The sequence below is a fragment of the Mustelus asterias genome, chromosome 7, assembly GCF_964213995.1.
Source record: "Mustelus asterias chromosome 7, sMusAst1.hap1.1, whole genome shotgun sequence".
NCBI classification, from domain to species: Eukaryota; Metazoa; Chordata; class Chondrichthyes; order Carcharhiniformes; family Triakidae; genus Mustelus; species Mustelus asterias.
The window spans coordinates 38,182,766-38,200,428 of record NC_135807.1 but is presented as its reverse complement, the minus strand read 5'-3'; the positions used below and the strand labels follow the sequence as shown (position 1 = coordinate 38,200,428).

General features: G+C 43.4%; 1 protein-coding gene across 1 annotated transcript in view; it reads left to right on the top strand.

Annotated features, from left to right (window-relative positions):
- The window catches only part of ccdc12 (coiled-coil domain containing 12), a 65,846-nt gene that overhangs the window by 35,614 nt on the left and 12,569 nt on the right, over positions 1-17,663 (top strand). The window contains exon 2 of the mRNA XM_078215893.1: positions 8,632-8,714. Coding sequence (XP_078072019.1) covers positions 8,632-8,714 — 83 coding nt within the window. The remainder of the gene's footprint in view (positions 1-8,631; positions 8,715-17,663) is intronic.

Sequence of the window (17,663 nt, the reverse complement as noted above, 5' to 3'; positions counted from 1 at the left end):
CACGTATTGGTATACAGTGAAAAGTATTGTTTCTTGCACCCTATACAGACAAAGCATACTGTATATAGAGAAGGAAAGGGGAGAGGGCAGAATATAGTGTTACAGTTATACAGTTATAAATCAAATCGAGATAAATTCAGGAAGAATGTTCCCGATGGTGGGGGAGTCCAGAACTAGGGGTTATAGTTTGAGGATAAGGAGTAAACCATTTAGGACTGAGGTGAAAAGAAATTTCTTCACCCAGAGAGTGGTGAATCTGTAGAATTCACTACCACAGGAAGTAGTTGAGGGCAAAACATTGTGTGATTTCAAGAAGAAATTAGATATAACTCTTGGGCTCTTGGGGTTAAAGAGATTAAGGGATATGGGGGGGAAGGCAGGATCAGGATATTGATTTTGATGATCAGTCATAATCAAAATGAATGGCAGACAGGCTCAGAGGGCTGAATGGCCTATTCCTGCTTCTATGTTCTTTGTTTGTATGTTTCTAATGCATTTACATCTTTCCTTGAATAAGGAGACCAGTGCTTTACCACAAAGCTCCAGATGTGGTTTCACCAATGCCCTGTACAAATTAAGTATAACCTCCCTTCTGTAATGAATTTTCCTACAATAAATTATAACATTATTAGCTTTCCTAATTGCCTGTTGTACCTGTATACTAGCCTTTTGTGATGCATGCACTAGGACATCCAGATCCCTATGCACCTCGGAGATCTGCAATCGCCCACCAGTTATAATATAAGCTTTTTACTCTTCCTGCCAAAATGGACAATTTCACATTTGCCCACGTTATGCTGCATTTGCCAGATTTTTTTGCCCATGCACTTAACCTGTCAGTGTCCCTTTGTGCCTCCTTACGTCCACTTCACAATTTGCTTTCCTACCTATCTTTGTGTCATTCTACTTTGGTGGTGTTCAACATGGAGGAGAGGAGAGGAGACAGTAAGGGTAATCAGCTGAAGATTTCCTTGCCCAGGTTTAACCTGATGCCATGAGACCTCATCCAGTATCAATGTTGAGAATTCCCAGGATCTGCTCTGGTGGGCTTGCCCAGGTCTGACAGGATGTTCCCAAGGCTGATGCTGGATAAGTCTGACTGTGTTGAGATGTTGTCGGGTGTGCCGCCTTCAGTTCCAGTGCTGCGGTCAGCGCTTGGTGGACTGTCCTGTTTTATTCTTGTATTATACTGCCTGTGGTCAGGCCCTTGTAATACTATTTTATTTTGTACTGAAAACAGTCCTCTTTAAGTGGTTTCCTGTAATGTTCTGCAGGTTGAACTGTTCCAGTATTAATCTTGTAAATGTACAATGTATACTTCACATGTTGCCAGGAATGTAGCCGTTTCCTATCATTGTCTTCGATCTAAGCTGTTTACTTTAACTGGTCCCTCCCGAAGACATTTTCCAGATTGCTTGATTAAAAAAAAACATTCATTTTTAGTGATGTCTCAGTGGGTTTGTGTGTCAGCTTGGCTCAGAATAGTGTTGGTCAAAGTTGCACTCCAGCACTTGAGCGCATCCTCCAGGATGATGATGTCAATGCAGTATTGGGGATTGAGACATTAAACCATCTACTTGTACCAGTGTTTTTTGCGTTAAAGATCCCAAGACATTATTTAAGAAAGAAAATAAAGAATTTGCATTTATAGGGAGTGTAACTTATGGATGACCCAAACTGGGTGATAGCCACTGAAGTACCTTTTAAAATGTTATGACTGTTGTAATGTTAGGAAATAATGCTGAAGACCAGAGAGCTTGTTTGGATCTTGGCCAACACTCATTTCCTTAACTTGCAGCCAAAAAAATCAGTTAACTGATTATGTGCTCCATTACTGTTTATGGGGCCTTGGGCGGCACGTTGGCACAGTGATTAACACTGCTGCCTCACAGTGTCAGGGATCTGGGTTCAATTCCGGCCTCGGGTCACTGTCTATGTGGAGTTTGCACATTCTCCCCGTGTCTGTATGGGTTTCCTCCAGGTGCTCTGGTTTCCTCCCACAGTCCAAAGATGTGCGGGTTAGGTTGATTGGCCATGCTAAATTGACCCTAGTGTCAGGGGGATTGGCAAGGTAAATATGTGGGGTTGTGGGAATAGGGCCTGTTTGGTATTGTGGTCGGTGCAGACTCGATAGGCCGAATGGCCTCCTTCTGCACTGTAGGGATTCTTTGGATTCCAAAGGCAAAACAGCTGCCATAATATTTACTGCATTTCAGATGAATTCATTTTAGGTTGAGCATGATGCAATGTATCTAAGATGGAAGTTACTATAGCACCAGAAGTCTTCTTTTGTTCCTAAACTGTGACAGTAAAAAGTGCTGTATAAGTGCAAATTATTGTTAATTTTCTATGACATATCTCTGTAGCCTACTACATTGTAGTACCTACCACTACCCTGGCTGAAATCAGTGAAGTGTGCAGCACTTGAACCAGTGGCTTATTTTGCACTACGTGCATTTACACAAATACTCATTTCATATTTTAAGAGCAATTCTGATAGCAGAATACTTCATTTTTGGGTTTTAGTAGTTGCTACATCAACATTGTGTCTACAAGATTGGGACAGGTGCTAGGTAATTTGTCATGAGTGGCTCATCCCCTGACATCTCAGAGCCTCTATCATGCACAGAGCTTCAGTCAGGAATACATGCATGCATGGATATATCCGAAACAACAATCATTCAGGACAGAGGAGTAGTTGATTCTACCATTGATGCTAACATCCACCTGTTTCACCATTGACACATGATGTGGAGATGCCGGCGTTGGACTGGGGTGGGCACAGTAAGAAGTCTCTCAACACCAGGTTAAAGTCCAACAGGTTTATTTGGAATCACGAGCTTTCGGAATGCTGTCCCTTCCTCCTGTGACCTTTGTTACCAAGAAAGCCGAGCATCAAGGTTGTGAGCTACGAGTTAGTCTTCAGCCTGGTCAGGTAGCCATGGTGTTGATATAGTTGGTCCAGGTAAGCTCTCGTTAATGTTGAAATCCACTTCATAATGGTGAAGAGATGGAGATGGTATTTGTGCAGAAATCTTAATGTGCCTGTTGCCAGCTCAATGTTCTGCAGTTTGGCATTGGTTGCTTCGTTATTAGAGAGGGTGTGAATGGAGCTGAGCAGTCCAAACAATATTGAGCAGCCTCAATCTTGACAGGGAGGGAGGTCACTGATAAAGCACTTGAAAAGGTTGGACTGAAGGTGCTTCCCTGCATTGATGTCCTGGAGCTTTGAAGACTAGTCTCTGACAACCGCAGCCATCTTCCAGTATGACCCTGGAGGATCTTCCTTTTCATCTCCAAAGACCTTTCTTTCGCCAGGGCTTCTTGGTACCAAACTCTGTCGAATGTTGATTTAATATTGAGGCATCTACTCTGACATCTTCTCTGGCAGCTGGATCTTGTGTCTATGTCTGGATCAAAGTTATGATGAGTTTTGCAGCCACATGTTTGTGATATTTGACCGCATGTTCCAAACCCGTGATGCAAGGGTAAGAAATGCACAATCGATTGCAAGTTCCTCTCCAGGCCACAGCCCATTTTGAGTTGGAACTATATCATTGTTCCTTCATTGTAACAAGGTTAAGATCCTGAAACTCCTTTCCTAACAGCACGGTGGATGTACCTACCCCACATGAACTACAGTGGTTCAAGAAGCTGACTCATCACCAAATTCTTTGGGGACAATTGGGGGTGAGCAACAAATATTGATAACAACAGTGTCACCCAAATAGCATGAAAGTGTATGTTTAGAAAATGTCCCGTTTCAGTTGCTAGATCTGTCCTTTGTCATTCTGCACTGAGTGTAGTGATGGCGACGTGACAGGGTAGAGGATCCCTCTGTTGTGGAGACAAGACATTATCTTCACAAGGACTGAGCAGTGATCACTTCTAACTGAACTATTGTGGGCAGATATTCCATAATGCGGGTGAGGGCGGGGTCAAACTTGTCCCTGCATCACCTGGCACAAGTTCAGTCTGGCAGCTATATTCACAAAAAAGCAGGACAAATCCAACCTGACCAATTACCACCCATCAGTTGACTTTTGATCATCAATGAAGCAATGGAAGGATTCATCAATACTGCTGTCAAGTGACACTTGCTTAGCAATAACCTGCTCACTAATGCTCAGTTTGGTTTCTGCCAGGTTCACTCACCTCCTGACCTCATTACAGTCTTGATTCAAACATGGAAAAAAGGGCTGAATTCCAGAGGTGAGGTGAGAGTAACTGGCATTAAGGCAGCATTTGACTGAATGTGGCATAAAGGAGCCCCAGGAAAACTGAAGTCAGTGGAAATCATGGAAATCTCCCCACTGCTTGGAGTCATATCTCGCACAACGGAAGATGGTTGTGGTTGTTGGAGGTCAATCATCTCTCGTCCCAGGGCACTGCTGCAGGAGTTCCTCAGAGTTGTGTTTTAGACTGAACCATCTTCAGTTGCTTCATCAACGATCTTCCCATTGACATTGGGAACCATCTTCAGCAAATGGGGAGGTTTGCAGATGTTTCACAATGTTCAGTACGATTCGTGACTCCTCGGGTACTGATGCAGTAAGACCTGGATAACATTCATGCTTGGGCTGATAAATGAAGAGTAACATTCGAGGCACACAAGTGCCATCCAATGACCAGCAAGAGGAAATCTAACCAAGGATCTCTCCTTGACATTGTGGCATTACCTTTGCTGAACCCCGCCCCATTCAGCAGTGAGTAATTCCCCAAAACCTGTCCACACTGGGCACAAGTCAGGAGTGTGAGGGAATACTTTCCACTTGCAGTAAAGTTTATTTGTTAGTCACAAGTAAGGCTTACTGTAATGAAGTTACTGTGAAATTCCCCAAGTCGCCACACTCCGGCGCCTGTTCGGGTCAATGCACCTAACCAGCACGTCTTTCAGACCGTGGAAGGAAACCAAAGCACCAGGAGGAAACCCATGCAGACATAGGGAGAACATGCAAACTCCACACAGACAGTGACCCAAGCCGGGAATCAAACCCTGGTCCCTGGTGCTGTGAGGCAGCAGTGCTAACCATTGTTCCACCGTGCCGCCCCCTGTCTGGATGAGTGCAGCTCCAATAACACTCAAGAAGTTCAACACCATCCAGCACAAAACAGCCCACTTGATTGGGATCTCATCCACCACCTTCAGCAATTATCCCCTCCACTGCTGCCACACAGTGGCAGCAGTGTGTACCATCTACATAACTGCGGCAAGTCAGCAAGGCTCCTTTGATAGCATCTTCCAAACGCATCACCTGTACCACCTAGAAGAACAAGGGCAGCAGAGTTCTCCTCCAGCCATGCACCATCTTGACTTTGAACTATTTAATCATCATTGGATCAAAATCCTGGAATTCCCTTCCCTGTGGGTCCACCTACACCAGATGGAATGCAGCAGTTCAAGAAAGCAGCTCACCACCACCTTTTCAAGGGTCATTAGGGGTGGGTAATAAATTCTGGCCTAGCCATCCATGCTTATACCCAATGAACAAATAAATTTTTTAAAAATCTTCAGAACTCTGCTAGCTTGGTCACTGATGAAGCCACTCTTTGAAATCTCTCGCCCAGGATGTATTACGTGCTTTTTATTAAGTGATGTTCACCATGGAACAATACTGCTTCATCAGTTGAAGGTTGGGGGAGGACTGGGCAGGGATGTACAATGCTAATCAGCAAGCCATCTCCTTGATCTTTTTTCTCTGATGATATTAGAATTCACGGGATCTGGAGATAAATATTGAGGACTGCCAGCCATCCTTATTTGACTGGATATTAGAGGTCAACTACATTGTGTGGAACCGGATGCCTCTTGTATGCCAGACTGAAAAGGGAAGAACGGTTGATTTTTCTGAAGGAGAGCAATCGGTCTTTCAGATTTCATCGTTTTTCTGGTACCAGCCGCTAAATTACTGCATGTTCAGTTTCTTAACTTGGCGTAGTGGGATTTGAACTCTGGTTTGATAGCCCAGTGCTATAACCACCAGGCTACTCTCTCCTTTGTGATAATTGTATTGTGAATATTCCTTCTATACCTCGAGTTAACTTCCTACTTTAATGAACACTAACCTCCTTCCTCTAGCTCCTCTTTAAAAAGTCCAGCAGTACTTTGAGCCCTTAATTCCCTTTTCTCAACATTTTCAGTTGAGCATTATGGAAATTCCAGTTGATCATGAAGTGAATCTTCCTGGGAGTCTTTTCCTCATCTAAAATCCTGCGTGGGAATAGGGTTTTTAATCACTAGCCTTGCTGGAGGCGAGTGAACCTCGTGCTGAGTTAAGTGTCTTTCAGTATTTTGCAATACCCAACTATTTGAGGTGTTGCAAATCATTGCCTCCCAACACCAGTGACAGAATTTTAACGACCAACACTTCATTCTAGTACAGCTCACAAAATGCCTGCAGACACAACCCATATTTGAAAGGACAGTGTAATTGTTCTTTTCAATTTTTTCCACAATTTGTTTAAGTTTATTTATTACTGTCACAAATAGACTTACATTAACAGTGCAATAAAGTTACTGTGAAAATCCCCAAGTTGCCACGCTCCGGCACCTATACATGTAGGGAGAATTTGGCATGGCAAGTTCACCTAGCCAGCGCGTCTTTCGGACTGGGGAGGATACCGGAGCACCCGGAGAAAACCCACGCAGACACGGGGAGAACGTGCAAACTCCACACAGTCACCCAAGGCTACAATCAATCCCGTGTTCCTGGTGCTGTGAGGCAGCAATGCTAACCACTGTGCCACCATAGAAATAGGTTGAGCAGTTCACTTAACCGCTGTCACTAGCTGACTCAGAGACTGTGCCTGTGCACTACATGTTCACCTTCAGGCCTCCCATTGCATCCCTGAAGGTGTGTGGGAGCTCGGCTAAGTTAATGGCCATGTCACAGCTATTTTCATACCTGTCATGGAAAGAGGGTGGAGGTTGCAAAAGAGTTTGACTCTTTCTTAAGACACCTTTCAAAATACTTAATGTGGGTGGGGAAATAATTTAATCTGCCAATGCATTTAAGTCGTTCTTGTTTTCAGTGAGTAGGGGAGACAGGTTAGAACATGTTTATGCACTTGGAAGGTTTGAACTGCTTTTGAACACCTGTAGGTTAGTCAGTGAGGTGAAGGTGGAATGGGGTGGCGCCTGTGCCTGAGACTATGCACTGTCAAATGAGAAAGATTACTGTGTCTGAATGTTTACGTGATACATGCAAGGAAACTAGTCAGAATATTCAGTGGGTCATATGTATCATTGTCATTGACGTTGCATTACTGTTTTAAATCTTGGGAAAAGTTTTTGCTGTGTTGCTCTCTGTCCTTCACCCAAAGCTAAAACCTTCCAGTACAACCATTTATTTTGCTGTTTACTTGCATATCCTTTGAGCCAAGAAAGTGTAATGTTGAATGTCTCCCATTTCATTCAGCCACTTCACTCCCTAGTCTTTAGTTTAATGTGTGGTGCCTGTTCCATACAGTGTGGGGCTGAGGCCAGGGAGCGGGAGATCTAGTGAGAGATAGGCAGTGTGCTCTGGAAAGTGGGTGCAGGGTGCCAGGCCCTGGAGTGAGGAACTGATGATCAGGGAGAGAGGGATGGTGTCTTTTGGAAAGAAGGGCGTGGAAGTTCAAACAGTGTTGAGGGAGAGTGGAAGAGAGAAAGAGTGACGTGTACCAGGAAACAGGAGCTTGGCGAGACAAGTTTCAGCAAACAGGGGTGTGGGAGAGCAGGTGATAGTGAAGCAAGAGCAATAGTAGAGTTCAGATTATGTAGTAGAACAGGATAGCTCAGTGCAGTTTGAGATTGAACTGCATAATTCACAATTCTATAAAGTAATCCCCTTTAGATGCAGGAATAATTTTTTAACTGCTTGCATGAATCTAAGAGTATTTATAATTTGTACAGCCCTACTTTGCAATTGTGTTTACCAATGCAATCCTGGTTTTGAGTATGCATTCCTGGTCATTCAACCTTTTACCCCTCTATGGTTCTGTTCCTCTCATACTGGAGCTGACTTTGGCAGGGGTACAGAACAGAACCATCAATATCTAATCCTTTATTTAGCACCTCAAGTCATCATTTGTCATGCAAGAACTCAGGCAACACCAATGATGCACAGCAACTTGAATCTAATGAAATGTTCCAAGGCGCTTCACAGGAGCATTATGAAACAAAGCATGATACTGAGCTACATTGAGATTTTAAGTCAGAGGCCCAAATGTTTGGTCAAAGAAGTGATTTTAAATATCATCAAGGGGAAAGTGAGGTAGAGTTGTGAATCACAGGGTTGCTGCAGTGCAGAAGGAGGCCACTCAGCCCATCATGTCTGCACCAGCTCTACAAATGAGCATTTCACCTATTACTGTTCTCCCCCTCCCTTTAACTCTGGAGATTGTTTTTTTCAAATAATCATCAAAGGCATTTGAAGGTTCAAACACTGATCTGATCAAGGTCATACAATTCAGCAGAAACCATGAATTAATCCTGGTACCAAACAATGCATTTTTTGCCTAGATTAAATGCAAAGTCCTTTCAAAAAGATGAATATACTATAATCTGGTGGGACATTACAATATTTATGAGGTTAGTAGTGTGATGCGAGCATTATGAACAAGTTTTCTTTTTACATCTTTGGCCCATAGAACCGAAACCAAGATGAAGGAGAGCCAGAGAATAAACAACTCAAAGAGGATGAGGAGACGGATGATGAGGACGTGAAACACAAGTGAGTTTATTGTGTTTACTGACTATCTCAATGTTATTTCCACGCTAGTTTTCCTTTTTTTTCACACTGACTCATATGGTTTTGTAATTCCGAAGATGTAAATGAAATTGTGTGACCGTTGTGTGTCTGGAGAACCTTCAGAGTGTTGTGAAGAATTGAAATATGTGTACTTCATTTTTCACCACTACTTGTTGTTGTGCTTTATGGGCAACAGGGAATGTACAACAATTGAACTATTTTCAAGAATTCCTTTATTACATGCTTATCAGTGCTTGTTTTATGTTCTTCCCCAAATGGGCTGCCGTAAACCCTTTGTAGGCTTTCTGAGAAGCATTAAGGACTGTAAAATGTCCAAAAATCTCAACAAACCCTTTCTCTTCTCAGGTGAAGCCCAGCTGCTCACCTCTTCTTAGCCTGATCTCACTCCAGAAATGTGTCCAGTTGTCTCCTGAACCCATCTAGATTATTGATTTCAGTTTCCTTCCCTGGTAATTTATTGCACAGCTTATTGAAGAATTTCCTGCACTTCCCTTCTTCTGACTTAATTAGCTTGCACGATCCTCTGATACTTAGGGAATTAGGAGTTATGGGGATCAGACGGGTAAGTGGAACTGATCAGCCATGATCTTATTGAATGGCGGGTCAGGCTCGAGGGGCTAGATGGCCTACTCCTGCTCCTATTTCTCATGTTCTTATGATACTTAATCCCTTCAAAGTTCACCAAATTTCATTCTGCTCTTATCGGTTCACCACACCAAGACACCTTTTATTGCATTGGAGAGGTTTCCATTTAACACTTCCATTGCCTTTCTTGAGAGAATCCTACCATTCTGTGCTATTTCAACCTGTATGTCTGTTTTTTTTTTATCCTTCTATCAATGAAACTTCTTGGTGTTTTGATCTTTAATCAGAAAGCTGTGTTGAAGTGGTGAGAGCGCCACAGATTTGAGATGTTGAAAAAGAGGGAGGGCTCCACGGTGGCACAGTAGTTGGCACTGCTGCCTCATAGTAGCAGGGACCTTGGTTCAATTCTGGCTTTGGTTGACTGTGTGAAGTTTGCACTTTCTCTCCATGTCTGTGTGGGTTTCCTCTGGGTGTTCCGGTTTTCTCCCACAGACCAAAGATGTGTAAACTAGGTGGATTGGCCATGGTAAATTGCCCCTTAGTGTCAAGGGGATTAGCAGGGTAAATACATAGGGTTATGGGATAGAGCCTGGGTGGGATTGTTGTCTGTACAGGCTCGATGGGCTGATTGGCCTCCTGCACTATAGTGATTCTGTGATTCTATTTAAGAATTTAAGAAATAAGCGTAGGCGTAGGCCAACACTACATTTAATAAGATCATGGTTGACCTTCACATTTCCAGTCAATTGAGATGGAATATGAATTGTGTTGTGCATTTTGGTTAAAGTGGTGAGTGCCTGAGGAGTCATTGCTCACTCTTTCTGCATCAGTTTGTTTTTATCATGGAACATTCTCCTTAACTGTCACCCCACAATGTTGGGACTATCAGGACTGAAGAACTGAACCTGGTTGGACATTAGAGACCTCTTTTGTGTGTTGATAAGAGCAATAAAGAAAGAGCGGAATTGCATTTATAGTGTGCCATTCACGACCTCAGGCTGTCCCAAAGTGCTTTACAGCCATTAAATTTTACATATAAATAGCAATGAGATACAAGCCCAGATTTCTAATGTGGGTTGAGGGATAAATGTTGGCAAGTACGCTGGGAAAACCTCCTTGCAATTCTTATGGTGCCGTGAGATATTTATATCGAATTGGGAGGGCAAATTAAATTTTGCTATCGAAATGCAAATTGCTAATCTGCTTTGAGTTGACTAACCTTAGCTAGATCAGCATAATTAAACCCATTGCCACCCAGTCAGGCAGATGGAAATTACCCATGGTTCCTGCTTCTAGTCATTCTTCCTGCATATCTACATGTTTATGTCCAGCAGGGATGTATAAGGCTTAGCACGAACGCTCTCCTCAACTGCCAGAGCTCACGATTCAGTCAACCAATGTCCATGATGTTCGAGGACTATGGAGCCATAAGGAAGCAATGGTCTTAGGGCGTTCAGGAGTGATGGGGGGGATGCCAGAAATTGATACTCTCAATGATTTTAAGACAATACTCTTGTTTTACTGTTCCAGTTTTCTCTCTCCCTTTCTGAATGTACTGACCTTTAGTACCAAGCACCCAAAATGGTCACAGCGGTTCAAGAAGCCAGCTCGCATCACCTTGAGGGCAATTAAAGTTGCATAATAAATGCGACACACACATTCCCATGAATGACAGAAAACCTATCTTAGGACATGATAGTGATTGAGCCCATGATCATCCCCCACTGCCTAGTTTAGCTACTTGCTAAGTTAAATTACTGAACCGTTTGGATAAATCAAAGAGTTGCCTTTAAGTAGGACTGTAGCCAAAACTAAGTATGGTTCACAGAATTCTTTAGCACTGTTGGAAAATACAGTATTAAATCACACCCTAACTTCATGTAACTTTTGAAAGCCACATTGAAAAGTTATATAAGGCATTGGTGAGGCCGAATTTGGAGTATTGTGTACAGTTTTGGTCACCTAATTACAGGAAGGATGTAAATAAGGTTGAAAGAGTGCAGAGAAGGTTCACAAGGCTGTTGCCGGGACTTGAGAAGCTGAGTTACAGAGAGAGATTGAATAGGTTGGGACTTTATTCCCTGGAGCGTAGAAGATTGAGGGGAGATTTGATAGAGGTGTATAAGATTTTGATGGGTATAGATAGAGTGAATGCAAGCAGGCTTTTTCCGCTGAGGCTAGGGGAGAAAAAAACCAGAGGGCATGGGTTAAGGGTGAAAGGAGAAAAGTTTAAAGGGAATATTAGGGGGGGCTTCTTCACGCAGAGAGTGGTGGGAGTGTGGAATGAGCTGCCGGATAAAGTGGTAAACTTTTAACATTTAAGAAAAACTTGGACGGGTTCATGGATGAGAGGGGTGTGGAGGGATATGGTCCAAGTGTAGGTCAGTGGGACTAGGCAAAAAATGGTTCGGCACAGCTAAGAAGGGCCAAAAGGCCTGTTTCTGAGCTGTAATCTTCTATGGTTCTATGGTTCCCAATTACCTTGAGCTTGTCTTTAAGTGCCCAGCTTATAACCTCTTTAATGTTCAATTCTAACACCTTCCCCATGCGAGATGTCAAGCGAACTGGCCTATAAATTCCTGTTTTGTGCTTCCCTCCCTTCTTGATAGAGGGGTTATATTTACTACTTTACAGTCAGATGGAACCTTCACAGAACACATTTTGGAAACTTGGCACCAACCCACCAACTATCTAATTAGCCATTATTGGCCATTACATCAGGGGTACTCTCTGCTCTTTGGATAGTGCCATGGAATCCTTAATTCCCACCCCAAGCAGGCAGGCAGAACCTCAGCTTAATGGCTCATGGAAGAGTCAGTACCACTGTGCTGGACTGTCAAGTTAGATTATGTGCTGATAACTTGGGTGAGGTTTGAAACTGCAACCTCCTGACTCATCAAGCCTACGTGAGCAGATAGAGAAAGACAAGGAAAGGTGTGGGGTTAGTTACCAAGTAATGATGACTGAGTCTCCGTCCAAAACAATAACCTGTCTTTCTCCATAAAGCAGCCTTTGGAAGGAAGGGGAGCATGTTGAAACACCACTATTTAGAAATGTGTGGAATTCACAATGAACAGAGGCAGGTTGATGCTGATTTTTCCCAGTCAAATAGCATGCTGCTTAATGACACCTGAAGGCTTGCAGCTGCTTCTTCCTAATATTTGATCATTTCTAAATCAGTATGTTGGTTTCTCTCTGAAAGCAGGTTTAAATGTCTGTCTTGATTGAACTTCTGTTATTAAAGCAGTTGGTTTGCTCTGTTATAAGATTTTGTAAATGATCCTCAGACGGAAGAAGGATGCTTATTTTTTTTTAAAAGTCTGTTGTCTTCTGTCCTAGTTTTTGTGCCCGTCATTTTTCCTTTGTAAGTTTTGGCCACTTTCCATTAATTTATCAAAAGACAGGAGGAACTTGCATTTATGGGATCTTGACTTTATCTCATTTGACTCATTCCTCCAGTAATTGGATCCAGCCTTGGATCTTCAGGTAAGCGTTCTCCAAGGCGGCCTTCACGACACACGACAGCGCAGAGTCGCTGAGCAGAAACTGATAGCCAAGTTCCGCACACATGAGGACGGCCTAAACTGGGTTGTTGGATTTATGTCACATTATCAGTAACCCCCACAGCTTGCCTCCTGGGCTTGCAGAATCTCACTAGCTGTTCTGTCTGGAGACAATACACATCTCTTTAACCTGTGTTTAATGTTCCCTCCACCCACATTGTCTGTACCTTTAAGACCTGGCTGGCTGTAGGATTCGCATTCTAATCAGTATTCTGCAACTTGATTTTGTGTCTGTTTGCACTGTTGGAGAGCACATTTCCACTCCATCTGACGAAGGTGCAGTGCTCCGAAAGCTTATGGTATTTGCTACCAAATAAACCTGTTGGACTTTAACCTGGTGTTGTGAGACTTCTTACTGTGTTCAATCAGATAGCCAGTTACCTATCCAATCGGCCAACGTTCCCTCTATCCCACACCTCCTTACTTTCATCATAAGCCGACCGTGGGGGACCTTATCAAACGCCTTACTAAAATCCATGTATATGACATCAACTGCCCTACCTTCATCAACACACTTAGTTACCTCCTCAAAAAATTTAATCAAATTTGTGAGGCACGACTTGCCCTTCACGAATCTGTGCTGACTATCCCGGATTAATCCGCATCTTTCTAAATGGTCGTAAATCCCATCCCTAAGGACCTTTTCCATCAATTTACCAACCACCGAAGTAAGACTAATCGGTCTATAATTACCAGGGTCATTTCTATTCCCTTTCTTAAACAGAGGAACAACATTCGCCACTCTCCAGTCCTCTGGCACCATCCCCGTGGACAGTGAGGACCCAAAGATCAAAGCCAAAGGCTCTGCAATCTCATCCCTTGCCTCCCAAAGAATCCTAGGATATATTTCAATAGGCACAGGGGACTTATCGACCTTCAGTTTATTCAAAACTGCCAGTACATCCTCCCTCCGAACATCTATTTCCTCAAGCCTATTAGCCTGTAACACCTTCTCTTCCTCAAAAACACGGCCCCTCTCCTTGGTGAACACTGAAGAAAAGTATTCATTCATCACCTCGCCTATCTCTACTGACTCCATACACAAGTTCCCACTACTGTCCTTGACCGGCCCTAACCTCACCCTGGTCATTCTTTTATTCCTCACATAGGAGTAAAAAGCCTTGGGGTTTTCCTTGATCCGACCCGCCAAGGACTTCTCATGTCCCCTCCTAGCTCTCCTAAGCCCCTTTTTCAGCTCATTCCTTGCTAACTTGTAACCCTCAATCGAGCCATCTGAACCTTGTTTCCTCATCCCTACATAAGCTTCCCTCTTCCTTTTCACAAGACATTCCACCTCTTTCGTGAACCATGGTTCCCTCACTCGGCCATTTCCTCCCTGCCTGACAGGGACATACCTATCAAGGACACCCAGTATTTGTTCCTTGAAAAAATTCCACTTTTCATTAGTGCCTTTCCCTGACAGTTTCTGTTCCCATCTTATGCCCCCTAATTCTTGCCTAATCGCATCATAATTACCTCTCCCCCAATTGTAAACCTTGCCCTGCCGTACGGCCCTATCCCTCTCCATTGCAATAACAAAAGACACCGAATTGTGGTCACTACCTCCAAAGTGCTCTCCCACAACCAAATCTAACACTTGGCCCGGTTCATTTCCCAGTACCAAATCCAATGTGGCCTCACCTCTTGTCGGCCTATCCACATATTGTGTCAGGAAACCCTCCTGCACACACTGCACAAAAACTGCCCCATCCGAACTATTTGACCTACAAAGGTTCCAATCAATATTTGGAAAGTTAAAGTCCCCCATGACAACTACCCTGTGACCCCCACACATATCCATAATCTTCTTAGCAATCTGTATTAGAACTTTCAAAATGCATTACCTCACATTTGCCTGGATTAAACTCCATCTGCCATCTCATCGCCCAAGCCTCCAACTGATCTATATCCTGCTGTATCCTCTGACGGCCTTCATCGCTATTCACAAATCCACCAACCTTTGTGTCGTCTGCAGACTTACTAATCAAACCAGTTACATTTTCCTCCAAATCATTATATATATTACAAACAGAATGTGCAAATCTGCGTGTGTTTCCTCCGGGTGCTCCGGTTCCCTCCCACAGTCCAAAGATGTGCAGGTTAGGTTGATTGGCCGTGCTAATGGGCGGCACGGTAGCACAGTGGTTAGCACCGCTGCTTCACAGCTCCAGGGACCTGGGTTCGATTCCCGGCTTGGGTCACTGTCTGTGTGGAGTTTGCACATTCTCCTCGTGTCTGCGTGGGTTTCTTCCGGGTGCTCCGGTTTCCTCCCACAGTCCAAAGATGTGCGGATTAGGTTGATTGGCCAGGTTAAAAAAAAAATTGCCCCTTAGAGTCCTGAGATGCGTAGGTTAGAGAGATTAGCGGGTAAATATGTAGGGGTAGGACCTGGGTGGGATTGTGGTCGGTGCAGACTCGATGGGCCGAATGGCCTCCTTCTGCACTGTAGGGTTTCTATGATTTCTATGATAACATTGCCCCTTAGTGTCCTGAGATGAGTAGGTTAGAGGGATTAGCGGGTAAAAATATGTAGGGATATGGGGTTAGGGCCTGGGTGGGATTGTGGTCGGTGCAGACTCGATGGGCCAAATGGCCTCTTTCTGCACTGTAGGGTTTCTATGATTCTATGAACTGTCTAAGAACAAAGAAAATTACAGCACAGGAACAGGCCCTTCGGCCCTCCAACCCTGCACCATGCTGCCCGACTTAACTAAAAACCCCTACCTTTCCAGGTAGGTCTAAATGCTTTTTAAAAGACAAAATTGTACCCAACTCTACTACTGCCTCTGGCAGCTTGTTCCAGACACTCACCACCCTCTGAGTGAAAAAATTGCCCCTCTGGACTCTAGTATTTCTCCCCTCTCACCTTAAATCTATGCCCTCTAGTTTTAGATTCCCTTACCTTTGGAAAAAGATATTGACTATCTCCCTGATCTATGCCCCTCATTATTTTATAGACTTCTATAAGATCACCTCTAAGTCTCCTACGATCTATAGAAAAAAGTCCTAGTCTATCCAGCCTCTCCTTATAACTCAAATCATCAAGTCCCGGTAACATCCTAATAAATCTTTTCTGCACTCTTTCTAGTTTAATAATATCCTTTCTATAATAAGGTGACCAGAACTGTACACAGTATTCCAAGTGTGGAAAACTTTCCTAATCCTTTTTAATTTCAGACCTACATTTTGTATACTCCTCTAGACTTTCTACAGTATTGACCAATTGGCATCTGATATGTGTTCTTTTTGTTTTCCTTATCCTACTCCACATGTTTCTTGATACCTCGGGTTGTCTAACTTTCTGAGTCCTATCTTGCTTTGCAGTGGCATAGCTGAATCCTTTTTAAGTTATTCTTGAATGCCTCCTACTGCTCTGACACTGAATTACCATCACGTAGCTGCTTCCAGTACACTTATGCCAAATTGTATCACAGTTTAGGAAAATTGGCCTTTATTCCATTTAAAACTTTTGGTCTATATCCTTTTTCAAAACAACTCTAAACCTAACTGAACTATGATCACTGCCACTAAAATCCTCTCCCACTGATTTATCTTTTATCTACTTGGCGCTATTATTCCCTAAACCTAAGTCCAGAACCGCCAGTTATTTTGTTAGGCTTGCAGAGTACTGCCTAAAAACGTTTTCCTGAGTACACTTTAAGAATTCTATGCCCTCTCTACCTTTACAATGAACTTATCTCAGTCACTATCAGTGTAGTTGAAATTCTCCACTATTATTGCCCTTCCGTTTCTGAACTGTTCAGTAACTTGCTCCTCTATCTGCCTCTGACTGTAATATGCTCTCAGCAATGTGATTTTTCCATTTTTTGTTCCTTGGTACAAGCCACATGACTTCCTTTAATACTGTTTCTAGTATGTCACCTCTCCTCGCAGTTGTCACTATTTCTTTAATCAAAACTGTGACCCCCCCCCCTTTAAAATATCCCTCTCTCTGTCCCATCTGAAAACCGTGTAACCAGCTACCATTCCTGTCCTTTATAAGCCATGCTTCAGTGATAGATATGATATTATAGGAACATAGGAGCAAGAGTAGGCCATGTGGCTCCTGGGGCCTGCTTCATTATTTAACTAGATTGACTGAGCTCCTCAATGCCGTTTTCCTGCACTACCCCATGTCCCTTGATGTCATTGGTGTCTAGAAGTCTATCAATCTCTGTTTTGAACATAATCAATGACTGAGCCTCCTCAGCCCTCACCGCCCTCTGGCTGAAGAAATTCTTCCTCATCTCAGTCCTAAATGGCCTACCTCTTATTCTGACAATGTGTACCCTGGTTCCAGACCCCCTTCTCCCCCAGCCAGGGAAAACATTCTTCTTGCATCTACCCTGAGGAACCCTGTAAGAATTTTGTATACTTTAGTGAAGTCACTTCTGAACTGGAAAGAATACAGGCCCACCCTCCTCAATCTCTCCCCCTAAGACAATCCCACCATTACTCTGGTGAACCTATTCTGCACTCCCTGTGTGGCCAGTACATCCTTCCTTGGGTAAGGAGACTTAAACTGCACGCAATACTCCAGGTATGATCTCACCAAGGCTCTATATAATTGCAGCAAGACTTCCTTACTACTGCACTCAAATCCCCTTTTAATAAAGGCTAACATAGCATTTGCCTTCCTAATTGCTTGTTACACCTGCCTGCTAGCTTTCAATGCTTTATAAATACGAATACTCAGGTCTCTTTGGATATCAACATTTCCCATTCTCTCCCAGTAAAGAAATACTTTGCATTTCTGTTTTTC